This window comes from Colias philodice, chromosome 30, assembly GCF_061535455.1.
Source record: "Colias philodice isolate Cphi_HAF_F1 chromosome 30, ilColPhil1 Martin Lab GWU primary, whole genome shotgun sequence".
NCBI lineage: Eukaryota > Metazoa > Arthropoda > Insecta > Lepidoptera > Pieridae > Colias > Colias philodice.
The window spans coordinates 4,380,882-4,408,264 of NC_143115.1; the positions used below are offsets into that span (position 1 = coordinate 4,380,882).

The 27,383-nt window shown below is 32.2% G+C and overlaps 1 protein-coding gene across 4 annotated transcripts; it reads right to left on the minus strand.

Moving 5' to 3' along the window:
* Window positions 1-327: 327 nt before the first annotated feature.
* On the minus strand, window positions 328-27,383 carry LOC149475505 (uncharacterized). 4 transcript variants are annotated; one of them, XM_089713412.1, is made up of 12 exons: window positions 27,246-27,383; window positions 21,985-22,280; window positions 21,346-21,518; window positions 20,428-20,537; window positions 19,350-19,460; window positions 18,438-18,598; window positions 17,213-17,258; window positions 5,326-5,462; window positions 4,773-4,889; window positions 4,243-4,388; window positions 3,693-3,750; window positions 328-2,960 (listed from the first exon to the last, which is right to left on the minus strand). In XM_089713412.1, the coding sequence occupies exons 2-12, from the start codon at window positions 22,054-22,056 to the stop codon at window positions 2,856-2,858; spliced, it is 1,236 nt and encodes a 411-aa protein (XP_089569538.1). In that variant the 5' UTR covers window positions 22,057-22,280; window positions 27,246-27,383; the 3' UTR covers window positions 328-2,855. The 4 variants fall into 4 exon arrangements, with proteins under 4 accessions (XP_089569538.1, XP_089569535.1, XP_089569536.1 ...); XM_089713409.1 differs by lacking the exons at window positions 328-2,960; window positions 3,693-3,750; window positions 4,243-4,388; window positions 4,773-4,889; window positions 5,326-5,462 and adding exons at window positions 11,783-15,573; window positions 16,125-16,710; XM_089713410.1 differs by lacking the exons at window positions 328-2,960; window positions 3,693-3,750; window positions 4,243-4,388; ... (1 more) ...; window positions 5,326-5,462; window positions 27,246-27,383 and adding exons at window positions 11,783-15,573; window positions 16,125-16,710; window positions 26,939-27,092.

The window sequence follows — 27,383 nt, forward strand, 5'->3', positions numbered from 1 at the left end:
AATACATTTTTAAATGACTGCCCTATTGCTTCAACCCAGAGGCAAAAGAGGCTCGCGGGCTGCTTGCAGCCCGCGCACCACGCACCCTGGAAGGTCGACAGCATTTCAAAATAGAAAATATTTGAATTGGGAATTTATAAGCACTTCCGATTGACTGTGGAATCGCTGTTGGCAAATAATAACAAATTGACGGGGGATTTTGATGCCATTTCAAATGACTGCCCTATTGCTTCAACCCAGGGGCAAAAGGGGCTCGCGGGCTGCTTGCAGCCCGCGCACAACGCACCAGCTAGTTTTTTAATTAAACGTAAATGTAACTATCATTCTGAATTAATGAAACTAGGCTTTAAGAAACAACTTTACAGCGTAAAAATATTTACGTTGTAAAAATGTCAATACAAACAATATTAGAAATTTTGTTCTAAATAAGAGATGGCGCTATTATAAAAAATTGTACTGTCACATTGAAAAGCCCGCCCTTTTATAAAATAACATCTTTATTATTTTTAAGTAAGGAACAAATGGAGTTACCAAATTAATAAAATTTTGAACCACTCAAAAAACTTAATTTAAAAAACAATACTTGTATTAAACGATAATTATATAATACTGTTGTGGTAAAAAAAATATAAAATAGTTGCCACAGAAAAGTCAGATCATTCCATTAATGAACGAAGCAGTATAAAAACTCTTAAAAGTTTAAAATAATCGTATCAAATAAAAATAAAAAACCCAAATAGCGCGAATTAATATGAAAAATGCAGATAATTACACTTACTCACTTAAAGTTAATATAAAAAACGAGATTTTTGATCTAGTATCAAAAACTAAACTTAATTATAAAGAAAAACATACTTACATCTAGTCATCTTATTACCAGCAGAAATCGAACCTGCGACCTCCGACTACTTAAAAATAATTATATTGCAAGCGAATACATTTTACCTTAAAAATAATTTGAGATTCAATACTTTAAATAGTTTAAATGTTTCATGACACAAAATATACGTCATTGTCTTTACTTGTAGAATAAATATTTTGTCTAACTCTTTCTTTTTGAAATACAGTAAGTGTGAGCGAGATAAAACATTATTAGGTGCACAACATACTAAAATTGTTTATTTTGCGTAAAAATAATATATTCAGATATATATTTTAGATTATTTTAAAGTCAGATTCAAAAACAATAAGGCTATGCATGATTAGTAGTTTGTAATAAATATCATAAAATTATATGATAGTAAAATATGTATTTTCAAAAATAATAAAAAAAAATCTTGCCATACAAGAAAATAGTAACTAATAATAATCTTCACACTAAAATAGTTATGTTTACGGCTTTTCCAAAATAAAAAATTTATTTAATTAAAGAAAAAGCAATTTTCCCAGTATTGTACCTTAAAAAAAATATTTTCACAGATTCTTAGCATTATTTACATCGAATTTGTAATTATTATCATATAATAGGCACATAATATCTATTAACGCTAGTACAAGTATCTATATATTTTATAAAACTAAGATTTAGTTGCGCAACAAGTCATACTTATACATTTAAATTTTTTTGTACATATATAAAGAAATAAATTTTAGAACCTCTTGTGTGAAACATAATTAATAAATTTTATAAATATATTTTTCAGTCTATTGTATTTCTATTATAAATGTATTATGTAATGTTCCCTCTTCACAATGGGCAGCGTTGGCCCAACAAATGATCGTCCATATTTGCCGCCATTACAGCGATTATGAAACATCTACAATGACGGCCGTTCATAGACATTTAGGCTCTACCAAGAAGCTTATATCTAACACACTGGAGATTGCACTATGACCATTAACTTGTAACAAGAAAATATGACCTTGAATGACGCCTGTATGTTTTTTTATCCCTTTCACACTAACTTGCCAAGTTAGGTGTTTTAGTTAGGTAATTGCCTTTACTCGCCCAACGCTGCCCATCCATTGTGAAGAAGACCCAAATTTATCTGTTTGTATATATTATTTGAACTAATTTGTATTCTCGTCAACAAGTTGCGCAACAAATCGTTCAGCAGCACACAATATACAACTATTTCACGACACTGACTAATTCACATAAATAGATCACTTTATTTCACTTCTAAATACTGCGATACACATATATATCCGTTATTATTCCCTTCATACCATTACCTATTACATTCAAAATTCAATACTTTTTGAAGTGAAACTTCTTTAAGCGCGTTGAAAATAAAATTTCAATGTCGCGTCATGGCAATACAGTCACGTCATGGAGTAAGGCGACGATTTTGGTACCTTGCCAAAGAAGTTTCACTTCTGACACGTGTGCTCGGCACACACGCTCGTTTTGTTACATTTCCTACAATTTCTCTTTTATTACAACAAACATTGCACTTTCCGTTACCCCACATTATTATTTTTCCGTTATTCCCAAAAACATACCGTTATTTTCTAAATGCATATACACAAAGTTTCCGTTATTATTCCGTAACAATTACAATCAGTTATCACTCTTATTTCCGATACATAACGTTATTTCTTATATTGCAATTTCCGTTACACCACATAATATTTCCGTTATTCCCAAAAACATTCCGTTATCTAAATGCACGTGTACACTTATTTCACTATGTTTCCGTTATTACATGTTATTGTTACAAAATATATGTTACCGTTATTACAATTCTGTAACAATTGCAATATAATACAATTTCCGTTACAAATATTTACGTTATTGTAACAAAAGTTATGTTTCCTTATTGTTACAAAAGTTGTTACCGTTATTACAATTCTGTAATAATTGCAATATAATACAATTTCTGTAACAAATATTTCCGTTATTGTAACAAAAGTTACGTTTGTGGCGGATCGTCGTCCGCTCTGAGAGCCACCATGTCTGGTAATTTAAAGTGTTGCATGTGAAACGGTGGTTCTGGACTGCTTGATTGTCTATTCGCCTGTAAATAAATATTATTATTTAGTTCATGAATCGTATAAAAGACGTATATAATTCATGGTTTTTGTGCTATGATAACATATAGAATCTTATCATTGGACATGTAATTTGTCGGATTACAAGGTACTCTTTTGTAAAAAATCCCGGACTATAGGGGGTTTTAGGCAGTACTCTATAATCGATAGTCCGACACTGCCCTGTATAATGATTGTCGGATTACCGGAGGTCCACTGTATTATATTAGGTTTTATGTAACTACTGATTATACCCAATGCATTTTATCCTGTTATCGATTGTTGAGAAACAAATATCAACACGCAAAAAAAACTAATTTATAAGAATAGTTGAAATGTGAATAAATTAAGCCACTTCTTTGATTATACTATTGTTAGAAAATAAACGCGAGGCCGGGTTAAATATTAGTTTGGATGTAATAAGAATGTACTGCGATTCTACACAGCTACCTAATTGATGTAGGTAGTTGATAACAAATCGCAGCAAGTCAACGACTATTAGCAAAGTGAGGGTAGTTGGGACAACGTCCGAGCCCCCCCCCCCAGGCACGATTCGTACGAATGCGCCACGAGTCAAAGGAAAGCGGCAATTTATAGTAATCGACAGCTAGCATGTTTTGACAGGAAATAGTGACAACTATATTCATCCACAAAAATATTAAATCAAAAGTTACATCTAACACTATTATAATGTTATTAAGTAAGTAGAAATTACCAACTTGCGTACTGCGGCCTCTGCGCCGACGCGGTAAGATGCCCTTGCGCGCCATGAAGAAACTAAAAACATATTAATTTTAATTAAATACCTTATTGTTTATTATCATAGAAGAATGAGGTCCAGGATTTGATTCCATGTAAAAATCAACAAAATAAAAGGTTTTGGTCAGAAAGTAGATAACCAGCTTTTTGAAGTAAAACTTTTTTAGGCGCGTTGAGAGTAAAATTTCAATGTCACGATGACAATACCGTCACGTCACGGAGTAAGGCGACGATTTTGGTATCTTTGAATCTTGCCAAAGAAGTTTCACTTCTGACACGTGTGCTCGGCACACACGCCCTTTTTTATAAAGAAAATCGACCAGTGGAATAAAATATTTACAAGACATCCTTTTTACAAAAAAAAAGTTGACATTTTGTAATAAAATATTTTGTAAAACGGAGAAAAATAACAGCTGCCTACCTATTTATTTTTCGTTCAAGCGTATCCATTTTTAACTATTACCTATATATTTAAAAGAAATTAAAGGATATAAATAAATAAATAATTACCGTATAGTAGATATAGGGATATTAAACTGCTCGGACACAGTTTGGAAAGTCAGTCCCCTGCTCACACAGTCAGCCGCTTGCCGTAATACAACCTCGCTCCGTCGGATTCGCTTGTTTATATTGTATTCTGGCTGATTTTGGTTCACCTGTTGATTAATTATTTTTATATTTAAAATCATTTATTTGTTTCGGTTATTCCTGTTAATTATTTTCGTTATTTCTGGTCATTACATATTATTTATTTTGTATAATACGTAAATATTGTTTAAACTGTGGTCAAATTAAATAAATATGTATGTATGCCAATTTGTTGGCGAATTGTGCGGACGTGTAATAAATTTAGTAAAACTTTGTAACCACAATTCTGAATTTTCATTTAGTTTTCGTTATTTCTGTTACATATTATTTTGTTCCCATGTTCAATTACATTTGTATCCACGTACAAGAATTTATATTATATTTTTTTTTCCTCAAGCCACAGATAATATAACTAATACTATACTCAAATACGTATATAATTTTTTACTAACCTGTTGTCTATCCCCAACATGTATGACATTAACCGACGGGACGTACCCGGGGCCGATCGTCATGATCGTGGGACGAACCTCCACGTATGGGCCTTGGGACGGGGGCGTGGGGTTCGGCTAGAATTTATTTTAAATATAATTATATATTTTAGAGAAATTAATTAAACAGTATTATCTATTTAAGAGAAATTCATTGATTTAACTTTTTTCATTCATGACTGTAAGTATGTAATAAATTTTTATTTCTTTAGAAATAAAATTTTCTCTGGCCCTATGATAAAAGTGATATGACTAAAAGTAAATTTTATTATATCCATGTCGATTCATATGTAACCTTTTTTTTCTTTTTTGAAAAAAAATTTTTACTGTATAGTAGTAAATAAATAGTGGTTTATAATATGCTTAATGCTCTATAAAATAATGGTGTGAATTACATTTAATAGTTGACTTACAATTACAACGAGTTTTAATTCCTTTTAAAGCTTTTACTCGATAAACATTTTATTTTCACATCTACCCACCATCTACTACAAAACCAACAAACTACCCTCACCGTTGACACCTGCTGTATTATAAAAGCCGGCGGTTCATCCCGCGTGTCGTAGTTGTGATCCGTGATCCGCGCGGAGCGGGTGTCGCTCTCTGAATCACTCCCGTCGTATTGACATTGCACATTGGCTATTGCGTATTCTGAAATTAATGACATAGATAATAGAAGTGTATGTAGAATTTCGTATAGAATTAGAAAGGATGGATAAGCAAAAATATAAGATTACCTTAATAAGTGTTGTTTCAGATTTGAAGTTCCATACAATACAATTAATAATTTAATAACTGCGTCTGTTTTATGCAGATCGTACGTTATAAACGCAAAAGTTTGCAAGAATGGATGTTACACTGTCACGATAAAACAGCTGATCGGATGTGTATAAAATTTTGTACAGAGATAGGCTACTTCTTATCCGGATACCACGCTAAATGCATGAATCTATACTAATATTATAAAGCTTTAGAGTTTGTTTGTTTGAACGCGCTAATCTCGGGAACTACTGGTCCGATTTGAAAAATTCTTTCGGTGTTAGATAGCTCATTTATCGAGGAAGGCTATAGGCTATATACCATCACGCTACGACCAACAGGAGAGGAGCCAAGGGGGTGAAACCGCGCGGAGCGGCTAGTGCTATATACCTATGACATGAGAGAAGCTAGGACGGACCGCTATCAGAAATCATCAAAGAAGTTTCGATTCTGACACGTGTGCTTGGCACACACGTTTTTTTACAAATCAAATATACAAACACTTGAAATATACATTTCCATTTATTTCCACGTCTTGTAGGGTGATATATCACAAGATGGGCTACGTGGCTAGTGTTAGAGCGATTGTCGTATTGTTGAAATATCTTAATCTTAATACTATTATAAAGGCGAAAGTTTGTAACTATGGATGTATGGATGTATCATGTATGGATATATGGATGTTTGTTACTCTTTCACGTAAAAACTACTGAACCGATTACAATGAAATTTAGCACACATATAGAGGGTAACTTGGATTAACACATAGGATAGGTTTTATCCCGGAAATCCCACGGGAACGGGAACTATGCGGGTTTTCCTTTGAAGCCGCGGGCGGAAATCTAGTATTCTACTATTTTATCATATTGTTTTATTTTTGTAACAGTGTTTGTAACCTGTTGACACTAGCATTTTATTTACAACTAGGAGTGTTTCAATCACAAATTAGTTTAAAACCTAATGTAAATGAAAGAATAAAATAATTAGAATTGGAATAATCCGTCTCGAAGGACCAAATGTAATATCTATACTAATATTATAAAGCTGAAGAGTTTGTTTGTTTGTTTGAACGAGCTAATCTCGGGAATTACGGGTCCGATTTGAAAAATTCTCTCAGCGTTAGATAGCCCATTCATCGAGGAAGGCTATAGGCTATACTATATCATCTTGCTAAGACCAACAGAAACCGCGGATCACAGCTAGTTTAGTTTTATTATACTTTACTACTGATTGAGATAATAATAAATGTTTTATAGGAAAAGAAATAAAACTCTTTATTACACCACATTTATCCTTTATTCATAATAATTTACAAATCCTTATTCTAATGGTACAAATTATAAATTTTCAAATGTAACCATTATTAAATTGATAGGGATATAAAGAAAAACATTTACAATCACGTTAAATTACATAAAAAGAAAAAAAAATATTTCAGTGCATGTAAGTTGTTGAAGCATTTTAGTATTATTTTTTAGTAAAAACATGAGTTTGTAAGTTTGTTATTACTCTATAAATAATCCATTTTGTGAATAACAAAAAAAAACACAGTGGCAGTAGATTAATTATATGTAGTAGTAATTATAGTAGATTAATTATAGTAGTATAGTAGATTAATTATTATTAGTGCTAGACTAGCCTTTCCATTTGTTCAGTTTTATTCAGTTCACTGTCTCTTTCTCGCTCACGATAGTTGTATCATGCCATCTCACTGTGACGTCTAATCGTGTGTGCGTTAGTGTGCCGTGTTTGAAGATCGAATATTGTGTTGGTAACATATCTACACCTTTTTACTTGTAATAAGTGTGTCTTTCTTTTAAGTAGTTAATATATTATGTATATTTAACGTGATTCAAAAGTTAGGAAAAAGTGAAGTCCCGTGTCCCCGTAGTGGGGTAGGGGGCAGATGATTATTCATATTTCATACATCTGTTTCACTGATCGATTTTTCTTTAGGGACAAGTAGGTGATCAGCCTTCTGTGTCCTGCCAGACCGAGACATTTTTTTTTTTCGTCTCCACCGGGAATCGAACCCAGGACCCCTCGGTTCTACGCTCACGCGTCAACCACTGTACCGAGGAGGCGGTTAAAAGTTAGGAAATAAAGAGTAAATGCCAACATAAATACAATTATACAGTTATTATAAACAAATAATAAACTATTGTTATATGTAATAATAATAATTAAATAATTAAAACGAACAATTCTTTGAACTCATATAAGAAATTAATCTACTTTGGCTTTATAGGAACTAAAAATGTAACAAAAAATTGGCACAAAAACTCACATTTCTATAGTTATTGGTGTAAATAAAAACCTTAATAAAATATTGCAGTAATATCTTCATTTACTAAATAATAATTATATAAAATTTTATATCTATGCAGACTCAAATAATTTTTGGCTTCTTTCTAAAATATGATTTTATTTTCACTAAATCAATAGTATTTTATTGCACTAAAAAAATCTAAATTTTAACTTTTAAAACACTTTAAATTTTGCCTGACAGGTAAAATTTTAGTGTTTTTATTTAACAAGACCGATCCCGTATTTTTAAAGTCATAAATAAATAAATATAACATAAAACTTCTGAAAATATACTTATAAATAGAATGATTCCTATAAATTAATTTAGTGAAAATTTAATCATTATACCTACCAAAATTGATTTATATTTATATAAACACTAACACATAATATCTTAGTGGCTAGTACGAAAATATATATGTAATTCGAAATTATTTCACATAATATTATTATAGACTAGATTATTTAAATGTCCCAAAAATATCGTCAAATTGTTAAGAATATTGTCTTAAAAAAATTAAAGAATTTTTAAAACAAATAACAAAAACATATTTTTTGTTCGTTTTTAGTAGAAAACATCCTAAACTACGAATTGATTTTGATAAGATTTTCAAGAAAAAATACATGATACCTACCTGACTGTATATTATTTATCTCATGGAGTTTCTTGCCGATTCTTCTCCATAGATACTGCTTTCCAAATCGGTGGTAAATGTTAAAAATACTATGTAATGACGATTCGAAAGTGCTACTAAATAGTAGTCTAATTGAATAAATGAATGTTTGAGTTTGAGTTTGAGTTCATGTGCCCGAGTGACTGGTAAAATATAAATTTATATAGTCACAAAAAACCGCCAGAATTCGACCATATTTAATTGGGACATTTCAATTAAGTACATACTCAATACTATTTTTCTATATTTAATAGTTTATATTTTTAAGTTATTTTATATACCATATCAAAAATGGCGGTAAGTACAAGGCCATTAGAAGATTTAAGAGCTTTACTAATAAAAAAAGTTATAATTAACAAATCATTTTTTGGTTAAAAAGATATAAACTTTTATAAACGGCTCTTAATTGTCCTAATGTTTATTGGGTATTGCTTTATTTTAAAAATATAGGATTTCTATGGCAAATAAACGTTTAAGTTTAAACTTCATAAATAATATTTTATTAAAGTATTGTGGTGTTAAATTGTTGATCACGACTCTACGTTTTAGAATCGTGTCATATAAATAATAAAATTTAATAAAGAATAAATTTGTTAAATTATTATAAGTGATGAGCACATAGACTTAACCACATACTTGCAAATTACTGTTTTTAGCATTACGATACTGACACATGTAATTTTCTTTCTATTCTTTTTATATGTTTGTCGTTGTTAAACTTTGCAAATACGTGGCTAGGCAAAAAAGCCTTCATATATTACACATCTAAATTACACCTAACAATAAATTACATAAAATACATTTTTGGCATATTAAGTACAAGTTGACTTAGGCAGACTTAAATGGCGTATCAAACATAAATGCATACAAATAATATTTATACCTATATAGACTTACAAAGCTTCGTCGAATCTCTCCGATCTTGTTTCGGACATTAAATCCAATGGATCTAATATTTGCGTCGGTCTACTCGTGCCACGACGTCCTTTAGAAAATTGACTCTTAATGTCGTACTTTTCCATCCAATTTCGCAAAGTTTTCCTTGGCACCCCATACTTGTTCGAAGCCGCGTACACACTGTACCCCTTTTTGACAGCTATCAACGCGTCCCTGAGGTGTTGCGACGAATATTGCTTGTAGGATTTCTCTTGGAACACATCAGTTTCTATATTGACTATCGCGTTAGGCCGCCTGCCAACGAGCCGTGGTCTCGCGTGAACGTTAATCGGGATGCCGTCCATATCGATAAAATGCCGCGTCACAATTTCCGTCGACGTCCGCACACCTGCAAGCGAGGAGAAGAAACAGCCCTTTAGTTACTTTTTTTGGCAGAAATAGCTTTATGTCGAGGCAACACTGAAATGTCATTTTGACAGTTCGCGGGCGGGACGCAGGGCGTTTCTTTTCCTGGCTTCCTACAGGACAGGGGTGGGTTGTGCGCGCGTAAAAAGCAAGGAAAAGACGCTCTAGGTGATTAATTTCTGGTTTTTGAAGTGAAACTTTTTTAGGCGAGTTGAAAGTGACATTTCAAGGTCGCGTCATGCAATACAGTCGACGATTTTAGTATTTATAAATCAATAATGCCAAAGAAGTTTCACTTCTGACACGTGTGCTCGTCACACACGCTGTTTTTATATTCGATTTTAATAATTTAATTGGGTATTGATAGAAATTTAATGTCGGAAATAGACATTTTAGTTCTATTATCATTTAAACGGTAGGGTAAGACATGCACAATATTTTGTAGTATATAGATGCGATAAATTATTTTATAATGCAATTTAAAGTTGATTTTATTTATAGCTTCATAATGATATTAACAATAATTCAAAAACTTTTAATAAAGACAATTTAAATTTTTAATCAGGCTGGAGGCCTGACCCGCACAGTAGCATGCATATTTACATAAAAAAAATTAGCAACTAGACAAACAATAGAATAAAAAATCTTAATAGAAACTAAAAAGGTTTCAATATCAGTAATAAATATCATGTCAATACGATAATTTATGCTAGCAGTAGTAAAGAATACTCAAATCATCTAAAAACAACGGGTTTCCACAGGTAAAACCGCGAGGCACAATTAGCCCTTCAATAAAAACCAATTTTTGCGTATATATTTATTTATTCCCGTTACATAACATACAATAACATTTATTCGGGCAGACACAAATACATTTTAAAACCTTAACACAAATTGGTGTATTACCAATAAAAGATATATTTCAAATAAATTACATACATACCCTATGATTTATATGAAACCGAAATTATTATATTTAAAATAAAAACAAAAATAAAATCAACGATACTTTTATAGGTATTAAGTACAAAATAAGGCAAAAATAATTAATACTGCGCAAACATTAAAGTTATACTATTGTTAAGGGTTTTAATTATAACTGTATAATACCAAGAAATATTTATGTTAAAAGAAAAAACAATGTTAGACAGAGATGCAAGATAGTATTTCGATATATCCATCCCTGTCTTTCACGATATAATACAGGTCTTAAAAACTTTTCCTGTGAACATTTAAAAATATATATTGCAACATACCATGGTATCTATAAGGATCTTTGGTCAAAACGAAATAGCCGCTAATATTTTTTTTAATGTGGCAATAATTAATAATTAAAATCCCATAAAACAATAGACATTAAATAATACATATAATAATATTATCTACATATAACTTACATACTAATTTAAGTATACAAAATACATACTAAATAGGCACTTCTTGGATAGGGCAAAGATTTTTCTACCAAATATTTGTTACTGGCAACACTTTTTTTTAATTTGACACAATATTTAGTAGAAACATCGACTAACGCCCTGAAATAGAAACTAATAAAAAAACCTATTTAGATATAAAAGTGCTAAAGAAATAGGAACACGGGGTATAGTTTTATGACCTTTTATTAGCAAATAATAGTTGAATACGAAGGCATTATACAATTTCTATCTTCAAGTACTGATTGGCCTTTTAAAACACAACGACGTTACTGGACTATTTATGAAATAATTACTTTGGTTTGAAGTTCAAAATTTTGACACAACGATATTTATAGTTTATTTAGTTCATTAAAATGATTTGAAAACTTCTATGGACCACAGATAATATACGGAACTAGGTAAAGCAAAATTTTAGCGCAAGGCCCCATTATAATATAATGGGGCCTTGCGCTAAAATTTATATATTATGTTATATTATTAAATATATTATATTATGTTGTAGATTAAAACTTTGGTAGTAGCATTAAACATAAAAGAATTTGGTAAATTGGTATAATTGAGACTTGTTTTTTCTTTGTAGATGATACAGAACTTAAATGATACAGAATGATGGAATATATCATAATTGAAAACAAAAATTTAAAGAAACACTGCCACAAGTCATTTTGTTTAATATATGATCTGTGATTGTATTGTAAAATAATTGTTGATGTTGAGGCCGTCTTGTATGAACTGAATGAAATGTAGGAACAAAGGAAAAAATATTGCATTTCTTTGTAATAAAGATAATTTGGTTTCAATAAAATAAAGAATAGATTTTAGAAATATATATAGGGGGTTTTATTACTTAAGTTCTTTGCAATTTTCTTTGGTTTCATTTAGCCATTTAAGACATATCAAATATTTATATAAGAAAGGGCTAGACAACCGTCTAGTTTTACCAGTAACCACTGGTAAAACTTATAACTTTTAAAGGATTACGGACATTTATAAATTTAAAATCATAAAGAATTTCTAAAATACAGTTTTTGCTATGTTTTTATGTAATATTATATATTAGTAGTCGTTGATTTCAAGGCCTTTCATATCTAGTTTCTATATTTCATCTAAGTGTAATCTACAGTCACTAGTTAACGCGTTAAAAGGCAACTGTTTGATTGCACATAGACAACACAGAAACCCTAAACTAAACGGACTTAACAAATTGCTAACACCTAATTAAGTACAATATTAAATTAAACAATTTATAAGCCACTCTGTTTCAGCGGCCAGACATTTAAAACATATAAAACATTAAGAGCCAGTTTCACAACTTGCTGATAAAGTAATTGATAGCAAAGAGCAACTATGGAGTTTCTTGCCGGTTCTTCTCCATAGATACTGCTTTCCGAATCGGTGATAAATGTTACAAACATGTATTGAAGATTCGATTGTGCTTCTAAAAGACGTCTAATTAAATAAATGTTTGAATTTGAGTTTATAGTCTACACTTTCGGACTCACATATTCGTACATGATTTGTCATTTTAACTGACAGATAAACAGCTAAAATACATATCCCGAAATTTATATTCCGTGTTTTTAAAGCATTCAAATGCTTTATAAATATATGTATTATTTAAATTTTAAAGAATAAATAAAACCGATCAATTATAAAATTCAGAAGTCGTGAAACTGTCTATTAATGTTCCAACGTTCCTTTCAACGGAGGCCGCTGTTTCAATTAATAATTAATAAAAACTACAATAATTATTAACATACTAAGAATTTAAGTCTTTTTATTCCGACGGACACAGTCCCAACAAGCACGCGTTTCAAGGCCAATATTATAATTCACATTTACCTAATTTATAATTATAATTAACATTATTATATAAGCGAATAACTACGATTAAATAACGACAACGTAAAAATGCCGAAACTACCAAAATGGTAGTTTTTTTTTCACCTGGCAATAATTATCAAGCTATGGTATTGCACGAAGAAGCATCATATATGTATATTGGATAGAGTAATTGTTTAAATTTCACACGTAAAAGTAATATTTAAAAAGTAAATAAAACATTTTATTTTGATTTATCTATTTTTCATAGAAAATCTGATCTCTTTTTGATGTTAATGTCACGTAGATTTAAAAATAAAATTATGTGATTATATTCAACCAAACGACTTTTTGAAATCTATAAGAATCAGGCAAACATAAAATTGAAGATCAAATTTCTACCATTTACTACTATCCAGTACAACAAAAAATAAAAACAATTCAAACTCTTTGGAGAATATTGCGTGTTTAAAATAAATATAACTTTGAAATTAATGTAAATAAATATCCATCTTTGGCAGTCAACTTGCGAGTTAGCTAGATCGTATAATTTTCATATAAATTATTAACATGATTTCATTATGGGTGTAGCTAGATATAAAACAATAAGTATTTTCTACAAATACTTATCTTTTTAACTTTTTTGAGTTGGTAGAAAAGGCAAATCTAATATGAAACGTTTATATTAAGCAAAATTAATGGTAAAAATGTTTCGAAAATCGTGCTTTAATCTCTAATCGCTGTTTATTGTGAAGAGGGTCTGAGGTTTCTACAAATGAATTTAGTATAAATTGAAAATCAATGAATTTTAAATATAAATCATCAGCTATGGAAATTTCAGTTCTTATTTTTTTACAGAAAATACTTATATTTATTTTCCTTCATAATTTTTAAACTGAAACTTCAACTAATACGCATATAAATATTATTTAAAAAGGCACTAAACCTAGCTACACCCAAAACCATTCAATAAGCGACCTTAAAACTTAGCTCATAGCGTTTATTATAAGATGACACACTTTGGTATTAGATTTCTCAAATAGAAAGAAAGGTATCTTCTTTCTTTTAAATAAATAAAACTTTTTGGCTTTATACCACATAATAAGGCAGTTCTTTGGACGAAGATAACATATAGTTAAGTGTACCTCATAAATTGCCAGGGTAAAATAATATTTGGCAAAATATGGGGGAAATTGTTGGCAACACTTTTTTTAGGGACAATTTCCAAAAATCGCGAAATTTAAGTCTAGTAAGTTTTATGTAAGTGAAAAATAATTTTAGAGAAGAAATAACTATTCTATAATGTATATGAATTAAAATGTTTGTTAAATTCTTTGACTAGTAGAAACATTTTTCAGTTTTAATGTTTATAAACAAGCGGTCTTACTAATAAAAAGTTAAACAATGGATAAATTTCTACTATTTTCTACCATAGTTATGTTCTGCTCTTGCTCACATGAAACGTCAATCATAAAAACAAGACAGGTTATTGCAATAACTAATCCATTGCATAGCGAATGGGTAACATTTTATTAGTAAGACCGAAGGTGTTTTAAGTACTGACATAGTTATTAGTAGCTAAAATCATTCTTTTTTTCAAATATGTTTAAAATTTGTAAAAATCAGGAATTGATACTATATCTTGGTTTAAAAGAAGTTTGTCAACAAGAGGAATAAGGAAAAATTATTGTTTTTACATATTAATGAAAATAATAATTTTCTCTACAATAATATTCGCGATACTTGGAAACTGTATTTGTTTCAATCGACATTATCTATTATGCAGATACATAAATATATAATACTCAAGAATTAAGTTAAAAACCTTAAAATAGCATACATCATTTTTGATGCTATTTTTCACAGAACGACGATACATGTAAATTGATTTTTGAAAGATTATAGTTCAGTTTCATATTTAATAGTTTATTTAAAACTTTTTAACTATATTTTCATGCTTTATCTGTATTTTTAACTGACAGTTAAGCACATCGTTTTAAAAACCAGTTAATATAATTGTATTTTTTTTTTTGCTAAAAAAATCAGATTAATCATCAACAAACCTACATAACAATATTTAGTATCCAAATTGTGTAAAAAAACTGAATTTTTTCCCAAAAAATCCCCAAAAATCAATTCACACTGCAACACTATCACTCGTGCATTGACATATCTAACGCAGTGTTGCCCTTCTGCGTACCATTTCTCCCCTCATCTTCACTAGACACTTGCGTGAACGACAGGAAATGCTTGCCAAAATCCATTTCCGCATCATAACTCGCTTCCGGTTCGCTTTTTTCGTAATTTTGCGTTTCCGGATTGTCAGTTTTGAATTCGCGCTGTTTTTTGCTGTTCTCCACGAATTGTTTTAATTGTTGTGGCATCGGGAAGGAGGATTTGATGTGGCATCGCTTCATCCAGTTACGAAGGGATTTACGGGGTACTTTGTGCGTTTGGGCCGCTCTGGAAGTGAAAAATGATAAAATCAAGTCAAAATAATAATTCGTTGATATGGAAAAGAGATGACAGAATAAATTCGGATTATTTTAAATTCAAATGATTGAATTTCACGCGGTTCCACCCGCGTGGCTCCGCTCCTGTTGGTCTTAGCGTAATGATATATAGCCTATAGCCTTCCTCGATAAATGGGCTATCTAACACCGAAAGAATTTTTCAAATCGGACCAGTAGTTCCTGAGATTAGCGCGTTCAAACAAACAAACAAACTCTTCAGCTTTATAATATTATTATATGTAGTATAGATAATATTTTCTTTAGTTAGTCATTCGTACTAACTAAATAAAGTATCAAACCTTGAATACTTTACAGGTATAAATAAATAAATTTACATTTTAATACACTACCCTATTTATATACAAATCAAAGTCCAAAGACTAATAAAAGCATATTATATTATAGATCCTTTTATAAGTCAAAAGTACAACTAATAATCAATAACAAGATGCAAATTGCCTCATTTTTATAACATTTAAAATTACAACAATAAAAACTTACCTATAAATACTGCCTCCCTTCTTAACATCCATCAGAGCGGCCCACATAGCCTCGTTCGAATACCGTCGGTTCGGGTTAAATTTCCCCATCATTACCCTTTCCAAATCCTTCCTCGACAAACCGGAAGAACTCACTTCCTTTCCCTCCAAAAACTGATCTAAATCCGCTTTCAACACCGTATCACCTATATCCACATTTTTATCCTTGAAAATCGGCGGTCTACCCCGCCTCCGTATCGCTTTCTCCCCGATTTTCGGGAAAATTTCCTTAGTGGCAACATCCTTGCGTATCAGTTCGACTTCGGATTTCGAGTTTTTTGTCTCTTTTTTCTTCGTCTGATTAGCTTTTAGGAGGGAAACTTCCAATTCACCGTTTTGTTCGAGCCACGATTTATAATAATCATTCTCAATGGATTTCTGTATAAAGTCTTCGTTCATGTTCATGCCATATTTCGAGAATTCATTTTGTATTTCCGTCGCGTTCATTTTGGACAATCTATTTATATATTCCGAATTAGCTAGATTCTGCAGTTTTGTTTGAAAGAACAGTTCGCTCTCTGGTTTGACTCGTATATACGGTTTCTGAGCTGCAAAAAGACAGTTAAACAAACATTAGAACCCAATTTACTTTTCACATGAACCATGAATGCAGCAATGACAAATGACATGTCTGTAAGATATAAATAAATAAAATAAAATCAATGCAAAAAAATACTAAAAAAACCGCGGCATTTTCAAACATCGAACGCTACAACATTCATGGTTCACATTTCTACCAAAAACTACTAAATTCAACAGTGTTGTAGTACTAAAAAAAATGGCCTACCTTACAGACTGTCATTAAATGGTCAATGCAATTCACAATATGATCTTCACTCACGTATTATTTCACGATTTTTTTTAATCACACACATAATAATATATCGAATAACCGCGAAATTATTGACAAAGAAAAATTAATAAAAAAAAAACAATATTTTTTTAAACAAAACAAAAACGCAAGTGACGAATGAAGTCACATTGCAAATAAACATTGTAATTAAAGAAATGAAAAAATAAATAAAAAATAAATATCTATAAAAAACTTACCAGATGTCTGTCCTAAACTACTGCCGGGTTTACTCGTTTCCTCTTCCTGTAAATATATAACATTTTCGTATAAAATAAAACAATTATTATTATTTATAAAGCTTCTCTTTAAATTATTAACCAATTAAGAAAATGAGGGGTTCTCTTTTCATAATATGTAAATCAGAACTATGTCATTTATGATATTTAAAAATATTTTTTTAAGTAAAATTTTCGTATCTCAAAAAACAATGCAGGTTACATGAATATCAGTTCATGAAGAATTATCTATATATATAAAACTCAAAGGTGACTGATATAGTGATCTATCAACGCACAGCCCCAACCACTGGACGTATCGGCCTGAAATTTGGCATGCAGGTAGATGTTAGGACGTAGGCATCCGCTAAGAAAGGATTTTAGAAAATTCATCCCCTAAAGGGGTAAAATAGGGAATGAAAACTTATACCATGAATAAATTTTCATTCTTTTCCACGCAAGCGAAGCTGCGGGCAACAGCTAGTTTATATATAAGATCTTTAATTAATCAACAAAAAACACACTTTGAATAGTTTATTTTTACATAATAATATATTGCGGTCGATGGTTAATCGATATTCGACGTTTTCACTCTCTTGTTCATCATGACTGAATGAATGACGTGTGAATGAGTGACGTGTATAATATACAGGGTGTCCCACTGTTGGTATACTAAGCTCAAAGGAGGTTATAGTTTTGCATACGCTGAGTACGTAAAAAATACTTATAAAATTCCAGACGCATTTTTTTTTCAAATAGATGAATTCTTAAAACTCTATGTGTACACGCCTAACAAGCAACCCGCCCACTTTGCCACCCGCACGTGAGCTATCGTTTAAGATTATGTTTTCATAGACAAAATGCTCACATTAGCGAAGCGGTATATGCCGGCTGCGCGACGCTAGAAAAGAAAACATGGATTTTCAGGAAAAATTTTTGACGTAATTTTGTTGTTTAAGTATTTTTTACGTGATCAGTGTATGCAAAACTACAAGTCCCTTCGCGCTTAGTATACCAATAGTGGGACACCCTGTATAGTAGAACGAATTTACACAAGTGTGAAATAGTCAACCATACGTCTTACAACTGCAGAGTCAAATTTGACATATCAACCCACAACTCCGCCCAATTCAACACACTAACTCACAATTTCGACACACTAACTCACAACTCACTCACAATTTCCACGCTCTCACTCACTACTCACCTCCTGATATTCCCCGTGGTCCGGTTCCAAATCGCCATAGTACAATCCATCCTCCTCTACGGTTTCCTCTTTGACGTCACTCCTGTCCCTTTCCCTTTCTTCGGATTTACGCTTTTTGGGCCCGTTCGTTGTGAGCGTTTTTTGTTGTTGTTGTTGTACGCCTGTGGGTGAAAAGTTATATTTTTTATATATAGCTGGAGTTCTTTATAATCAACTTTCTTAACACTAGAAAGACGGTACAATCTACCTATATTCAAAGACGCACATAGGTATAATGACAGCTACTATGTTGATAGCTATACTAAAAAAAATTACACTGAAGTAATAAGTAATATACAGAATGTTATTAAAATGAATTAAAAAGTTTTTAGTTTTCAAATTTATTGATTAGATCTTTTAACTGTACTACATATTACCCGAAATTACTACACTAGTATAAAACAGTCACTTCCCGCTGCCTGTCCCTATGTATGCTCGGATCTTCGTTTTTTGAAGTGAAACTTCCTTAGGCAAATAGAGAGTAAAATTTCAAGGTCTGGTCATGGTAGGTAAGAGCTAGCGCGCACGAGCAACTTTGTCTCCGCAACTATTTTGTCTCTCCCATCAATTTGTATGGGGAGTTGCGTCGCTACGTGCGCGCACTTTCATACTAGCCCATGGGTGGAGAGACAAAATAGTTGCGGAGACAAAATAGTTGCGGAGACAAAGTTGCTCGTGCGCGCACTGTCTTATAGTCCCATGACTATTGTCAAGCGACAATTTTGGTATCTTTCAATCTTGCCAAAGAAGTTTCACTTCTGACACGTGTGCTCGGCACACACGTTATTTTTTTTTGGTACCTACAGTGGTTTTCGAGGATAATTGTAGCATAATCATTTATTAAATTTAAAATCGTAAGTACAATAATCTCACCATTATTAGTATCCCGTTGAGCGTGAGCAAGCAACGCTTCACTCGCAACTGTATAGTCTTTATTATCTGTTTTCAGTTCGGAAATACCGCCTGGATCGCTTGAACATAGACCTGGAAATACAATAATAAATAGATATAGGTATCTATACTAATACATATTATAAAGCTGAAGAGTTTGTTTGTTTGTTTGTTTGAACGCGCTAATCTCGGGAACTACTGGTCCGAAATTATTTCGTTGTTAGATAGCCCATTTATCGAGGAAGGTTATAGGCTATGTATCATCACGCTACGACCAACAGGAGTGGAGCCACGGGGGTGAAACCGCGCGGAGCAGCTAGTGTGTATTATAAAGAGGAAAGGTTTGTATGTATGTATGGTTTTCACGCATAAACTAGTGAACCGATTATAATGAAATTTAGCACACATATAGAGGGTAACTTGGATTAACACATAGGATAGGTTTTATCCCGGAAATCCCACGGGAACGGGAACTATGCGGGTTTTTCTTGCAAAACGCGGGCGAAAAGCTAGTAGTAGATAAATATGAAGTAAAAATAACAAATAATTAAGACTTTTTCTTGTTATACACAGTTCCATCCTATACTTGTGTGATATAAAACTATGGGATGGAAATTAAAATGAGTGAGATATATGTTTGTTTCTGTATATTTCTTTTACAGTATAATCTCATCAATTTTAACGAGACGGTAAATAAATAAAAACAAATTTGAATGTTATAATTTTTTTTTAATTTTAAATTAATTATAAAGGGGAAATATTTTTTGTATGTTACGATTAAACTCAAAAACTACTCGATCTATTTCAATTTTTTTTTCCATAAGAAGGCTACATCCTCACCAATTGCATAATCTATATTTTTTTAAACCGGACTAGTATTTTATGTTGTTCTTCTTTGTACTATGTCTGATCTTACATTGGCAGCGCCATCTATATAGAGGTAAAAATAACTAAACGCAGACGGTATTGAACAATTTTTAGTACTTCTATCAATTCTTTTAGTACTAATTAATTTACACAAAATAATTCAAAATATTCAAACAAATTATTTCTTACATACCTCGTATTTGCAGCGCCTCAGCGGACTTCAGTAGGCTCGGCAGTTCCTCTTGTGTCACATTAACTTCGCCCTTATACATGAAGTCGACTAGAGCCTGCATTTCACTAAACCTGGAATACAAAGAAAAAGAGTTATTTTATAGTTAAATTTAATTTAAATTAGCTTCTCTTATCAATTATTGGATGACAACTAGTTGACCAGACAGATTAGTTAAATAATATTTTCGTAAAGTTACTAGTAAGTTGTGTTTTTTACGTGCAATTTTAACTATAAGACGTCAAGCTGACATACAAACACATACGTTTACATGTCTTGAGTAAAGTACCTACCTATAAAATATTACATAAGAAGGTTCTAGCAAGACAGACTTTGCTGAAATTTTGCGTATAAACAGTTTATAATCTGCACAATAACATTTTATTAATAATTTCATAGCATAATATAATTTAAGGGTACGTCGGCAGCTCTCTAAAGGCCGCTGGCGACCCATCAAGCATGTTTTTAACTGCTGTTATCAGCAAGCGCGGGAACACTGCTTGTGGGATGTACACATAATCCTATATCGTATCGCACATAAGAGCGGGCGTAAATAAATCGAATGATAGGCCACCTGTCTTCTCATTTTTTTTGAAGTGAAAACTTCTTTAGCGGCGTTGGGTATAAAATCTTAAGCTCGCGTCAGGACACGTGACCTGATCGAAAAAGCGTAAGACGGATGGATATTAAACATGCTCAACGTTAATAATCAAGTTTTCACTTCTGCCTGCACTCCCGGAGTGCAACCCGTCTTTTTTTTTGTTTATGATCAATGTTATCCTAAAAGGGCTTTTGTAGCGTAGCCGAGCTTTAAACCTATAGTAAAATAAGTGTTTTTTATCCTACTATTTCCCACCCTTTCCCCATAGCTTCCAACCCCACCTCATATCACGCATCAGCACGATGGGATGCTTGCACGGGTTCTGCAGCAGCAGTCGCTCGAGATACGCAGAGCAGGCGGACAACACTAGCTTGTGACAGCGAAGCTGGCGCGACTCGCACGCGAGCGTTACGTCCGCGAACTGCTCGGTAAGAAGCAGCCGGGGGAACACTGACTGAGGATGAGATATACATATACATACATACATATACACATTTACGTAATAACCTGCCAGGGCATATTCATCACATACATACATCAGAATAACGCATAATCTATAGAAATTTGTAAATATATATTTACATAAACGACTTTACTATACACAAAACTCACAATCCTATTTAAAGCTCTAGAAATTAAAGGTGGATCAATCAATCACGGATCATCAGAAAATGTCAGAGCAAAGTTATTTCAAATTAACACATTATTACAGAAATACCTGCCGACATCAAATACATACGCTAAATAACAATATTTAAAGTTTTATACATATTTAACGAAAACTTTTTTCCTCGATGAGGGTAAATGATAACAGGTATATAAATTACGATTACCCGCAAAATCAACATTAATGAAAACCAAAAATAGCCATATAATTAGTATACAACTTATATTAATTTCAAATAGTTAAAAGAACTCACCTGTAAATTAGTATGATAAGAATTCCACCGCACACAAAACTGCTGCGGCGGCAGCGCCATCTTGTCGTCCATTAAGCACAGATTATATAAAATTTACTTTTTTAAAAACATAACTAACTATATCTTTGGCCGATAGACAATCAGTCAATTGCACAGGTCCACCAAAAAGGTTATCACAGATTATTTATAAAAATACGCAGATATTATAAGTAGGTATAATATAATAAGTACAAAGAATACTTAGTAGAAACTTTTTAGACTAGATTTCATTAAATACTGGATCTCTGCGCGATTATCTGAAACAAGAAAAAGTTTATTATTTCAACTAAGATATATATAAAAGAAAGTCGTGTTTGTTACTCCACTTATAACTCAAGAACGGCTGAACCGATTTAGCTGAAAATTGGCAGGAGGTAGTTTAGAGCCAGGCGAAGGACATAGGATACTAAATATGTACCACGGGCGAAGCCGGGGCGGACCACTAGTTTTACTATACTTTCCTAATTCCTTGCCAACTAATATTCTAAACGTTTGTGAGGGTACATGTATGTGTACTGTGTAGATGTTCGTTTATCTTTAACACGAAAGCATTGATCAGTTTTTAATGAAAAATTTAAAAAATATTCTACATTCCTCCAAATATCCGTAAAAGATTTTTTCAAAAGCTTATAAATTTATGAAAGGCTATCTACTTAGTTGATATATTGAAAAACTAACACGTAGTGTCCTACATAAAGTTAAATTCAACTTCTGTCAATCTATCTGTCTTTATATCACTTGACAATGATGCAAATCGAACTTTTATGCATAAAAATCTTCAAAAAGCAAGTTCCAAATAAATGTGACTAAGTAGATACGTACATAAAAATCACATTAAATTCCATAACATACATTCACATCGTTCAAAAACATCAAATGCAAGTCGCTAAAATAAAGACCTTAGAACAAGCCAGCCATATCGATTTTTAAACAATTCGTTACTTTACAAGGGGAAGTTTCGATCGTCTATCTCTTTCGCGCACGCTAATTAATTATCTGTACTCTTCTTTCGTTACAAAAACATTGTATAAAACAACATAAGGATTTATGTTGTAGTAGGATTACTAATATTATAAATGCAAAAGTTTGAGAGGATAGATGGATGTTTGTTACACTTTCACGCAAATACTACTGAACCGATTACAATGAAATTTGGTATGTAGGTAGTAGGTAGCTGAAGACCCAATATAACACATAGGCGTTTTATCCCAGAAATAAAACTGCTTCAATGATTTCCGAAAATTGTCTTGTCGCAACCGGGAATCGAACCAACTAAAATCTGTTGAAATTACACGTAATTTGCAAGTTAGTTTTCGGAAATATTTGCATGCAGTTTTCTTTCAAAAAAATGTAATGTCTGCTTTGGGTATAATTTAAATTTTTGAAGTGGGACTTCTTAAGCGCGTTGTGAGTAAAATTGTTGGTCGCGTCATGGCAATACCGTCACCTCATGGAATAAGGCAGGCGACGATTTTGGAATCTTGCCAAAGAAGTTTCACTTCTGACACGTGTGCTCGGCACACACGCTCTTTTTTCTATCCACAAAATTAAGGGTACTTTCCGTCCAGTGGTTGATTAGCTCCAACCTGTATATAATTATAGAATTTGGGTATCGAATCCACTAATACATTGTGCAATGTGCATAATTTAAAACCTTTACACCTACAAGACTTAGACCATTTACTTAATGTTCTAAGCTACAAGACAATCATCAAATGAAAATATCTTACTTCTTCAACTTATTCTATCTCTGTAACTACCAAATTTCATGCAGATCCGATCAGCTGTTTTTGCGTGAAAGTTTAACAAACATACACACACACATTCTTACTAATATGATAATATCTTTATCATTTTTTTCTTACAAACCGCGCTTACAATATTAGTTCTGTTAGCAGCTTATTTTAAATTGAATTCGAAAACTTTTTTTTTTTTTTTTCATTTTTGATGAGGATTTTTTTTTCATATTATCCTACTTATCATAGAAATGACTAAAGTTTGTTTTTCTATGAGAGTTTACGCCCTCACTTTATAAGAAAAAAAAAATGTCAAAAATTTTGGCGCCAATTTAAAACGTGAAAATATTCGCGCCTATTTTCCCTCTCTATTTCATCAAAAATATACATAGCATCACATACCTATCAATTCCCTATACTTCTTTACAATAATTTCAAACATTCGGGTCTACCATAAACCGTTTCATACACGTCTGGCCTCAAATTGTATCCCGAAATAGCGCCAGTACGGACCCCCGCGCGCGCTATATGCGTCCCTAGGGGTCAACGCCCGGACCCCTCCGTGCTTTTTTACTCTTAGTCTAGTTAATCGTATTTCAATCGAAGACGCTTTTTCAGAATCTAATGTACTTTGAATATCTATATACCTATATAAAACGCAGCCTATCTATACTAATATTATAAAGCTGAAGAGTTTGTTTGAACGCGCTAATATCAGGAACTACTGGTCCGACTGGAAATATTATTTCGGTGTTAGATAGCCCATTTATCGAGGAAGGCTATAAGGCTATATATCATCACAATAAAACCAACAAGAGCGGAGCCACGCGAATGAAACCGCGGGGCTAGCTAGTATAATATAAACGCAAATGTGACTGACTGATCTATCAATGCACAGCCCAAACTACTGCACAGATCGGGTTGAAATTTGTACCATGAAAATTAATTTGACCACGCGTGCGAAGCTGCGGGCAAAAGCTAGTTATGTACCCACCTACGAGGCCTAATATAAAAATTAAAAACTATATCATTATCCGAAAACATACCTTTGTATGTTTTGTCTGTATGTTTTCACTGCAGAATCCGCTGAACGCATTTGCTATAAAAATGTTCATCAATTAATCTTACAAAACGTAACTAGGTACACTACATATTTTTGAAGTGAAACTTCTTTATCGGGGTTGGAAAAAAATTTAGTGTAACATTTTTTCGTTACGCGTGACATTTTTCCGTTACGCGCCATCTTTTTCTTATCCCTACCACGCGTGATTCGACGTATTTATGTAAAGTTGCAAATAGTAAATTATTTTTTTAAAAATAAGGTCATAAAGAAGTTGCACTTCTTATGTGTGTACACTAGTACACGCACACATATTTTTTCTGACAAAAAAGAGTTGTAGGAGCGTGAAATGTCACTGTTTCACTCTCCTCTAAATGGTTATTGTATAACGTAAAAATAATAAAATATATAATACTCACGATTACGATTTTTTCGTAGGTACCTACAGCTACGTCGAACAAAATATTCTTCAAAATTGTAATTTTGGTGAAAAGAAAAATTTTATAACATGATAGGTACCTTGAAAATTTTATAACATGATTGACCACACATTTAAGATATTATAAACAAAAATAGAAGTAGTTACTGCTTTCACGCAAAAATAGGTAGGTACCTACCTACTGTAGCGATTTGGCTGAAACTTATTACGATAGAAAGATTATGACCTAGTTTATCGTTTGGGATATCTCTTATCGTGATCTAAGTAAGCGTTACTTGAGAAATAGTACAGCGAATTACATACATAGGTATGTCATTTTATATGACCCACAGAACCTTAAATCTATACTTACTAATAACTATTATAAAGCTGAAGAGTTTGTTTGTTTGTTTGTTTGAACGCGCTAATCTCGGGAACTACTGGTCCGATTTGAAAAATTCTTTCAGTGTTAGATAGCCCATATCGAGGAAGATTAAGGCTATATAATATCATCACACGCTACGACCAACAGGAGTGGAGCCACGGGGGTGAAACCGCGTGGAGCAGCTAGTTATGAAATATAGAGTACGACGTACCGTGTACCTACTTCTTAACTTTGTAATATTTATGTAATATTTATTAAGTGCTCTTTTTCATTGTTTATTTTTTACAATAGTAGAAATATTTTACGAAATATGTTACCTACGTAACATAAAATTTCCTTTCATAAAAATAACAAGAAAATAACAGATCAACAACGGCCTATCTTTAATTTTTTCAGTATAAAAAAAAATTAATTAGGTTTGTATTAAGATCTATTTAGGTACCTAACTATGTAATAATGTGACCGGTGACGCCTTATGTCATTGCATATTTGTTTTGTTTTGACCGTTGACGTAGACTGAAGAATCAGCTTCCAAAACCTACGTCACAATTTTGGAAGTTGCAAAACATAACTAAATACGGTACCTATTTAAATTTTTCGCGCCACATATGTACCTGTAAATTTATACGTACAGCTCTTCGCTCAGTTTTCTTTTTTAAATTATTTGGCCACATGCAATATTAAAAAATTTACAAATTGAAATAAATAATATGAAGGTACGGTACCTACCTATCTATCTTGAATGTATTACGCACGCCTTATCTTCAAGGGTCTGCAAACTAATTTTATCTGAGAAATGATCTTAGATAGTTACATTTATAGGTCCCTATTCCATATTATCTAATCGCAAGTTATAAGGCCTCGTAAGCATTCGGTTTGGTCATCACTGATAAAAAAAAATATATTCGAAATTTAAATTTTTGCGCTTTTAATTGGCCGTCAATATTTTGGCAATTAAAAAAAACAACAGGCAAAGAAAACTCACCAAAGAGGCATATTTTATAAACGCCGGCACACAAAATTGTAAACTTGCATCACGTTTGGATGTTTAATGGTTTAAATGAACATTGAGCGCAGCATTTGGCCGATCCCAAAATAGTGTAAGGCCCCAAGTAATGTTATAAACACCACTGACTCACACACGCAAGAGTCCAAATAAAAAAAAATCAATATTTATACAATTACTCAAGCCTATGTTTAGAAAAGGTCTCGATACGTCAAGAGAAAAATGGTCGACGAACAATAATTAATGTGCTGAAAAATGTGACTTCATGAACACAAATATGGAAAATCTATTAAAATGCACAAGTACTTACAAACTCGCCGAGCGCTACCACTTTACGTATGCAATTAGCCGCGTCTGATGTTTTTTAACGATGAAAAATCAATAATTTTTAAGAGCACGAAATTGTTCATATTTTTCCATCGCGGGACCCCGCTTTTCTCTCTCAGAAGTCAGAAAAACCTATCAAGAAAACTGTGCAAGAGCGAGATGCATACATGTCGCAAATTGTAAATAATGACATGGAATCATAACAAACGAGAGAGATAGCAAATAGCCTCTAGGACTCTAAATATTATTACGTAATTATAAAAATGATGGACGTAAAACTAATTACTTACCGATCGCAGCAATATTTTAAGGTATAAATGTTTACATTTAGTAATTCATATGCGTTTATAACATCGCGATTGCATCTTGACGGCGAGCGATCATCCGTCAAACGAACGCCATTTGCAAAAGCGTGCGGTCAACTAATG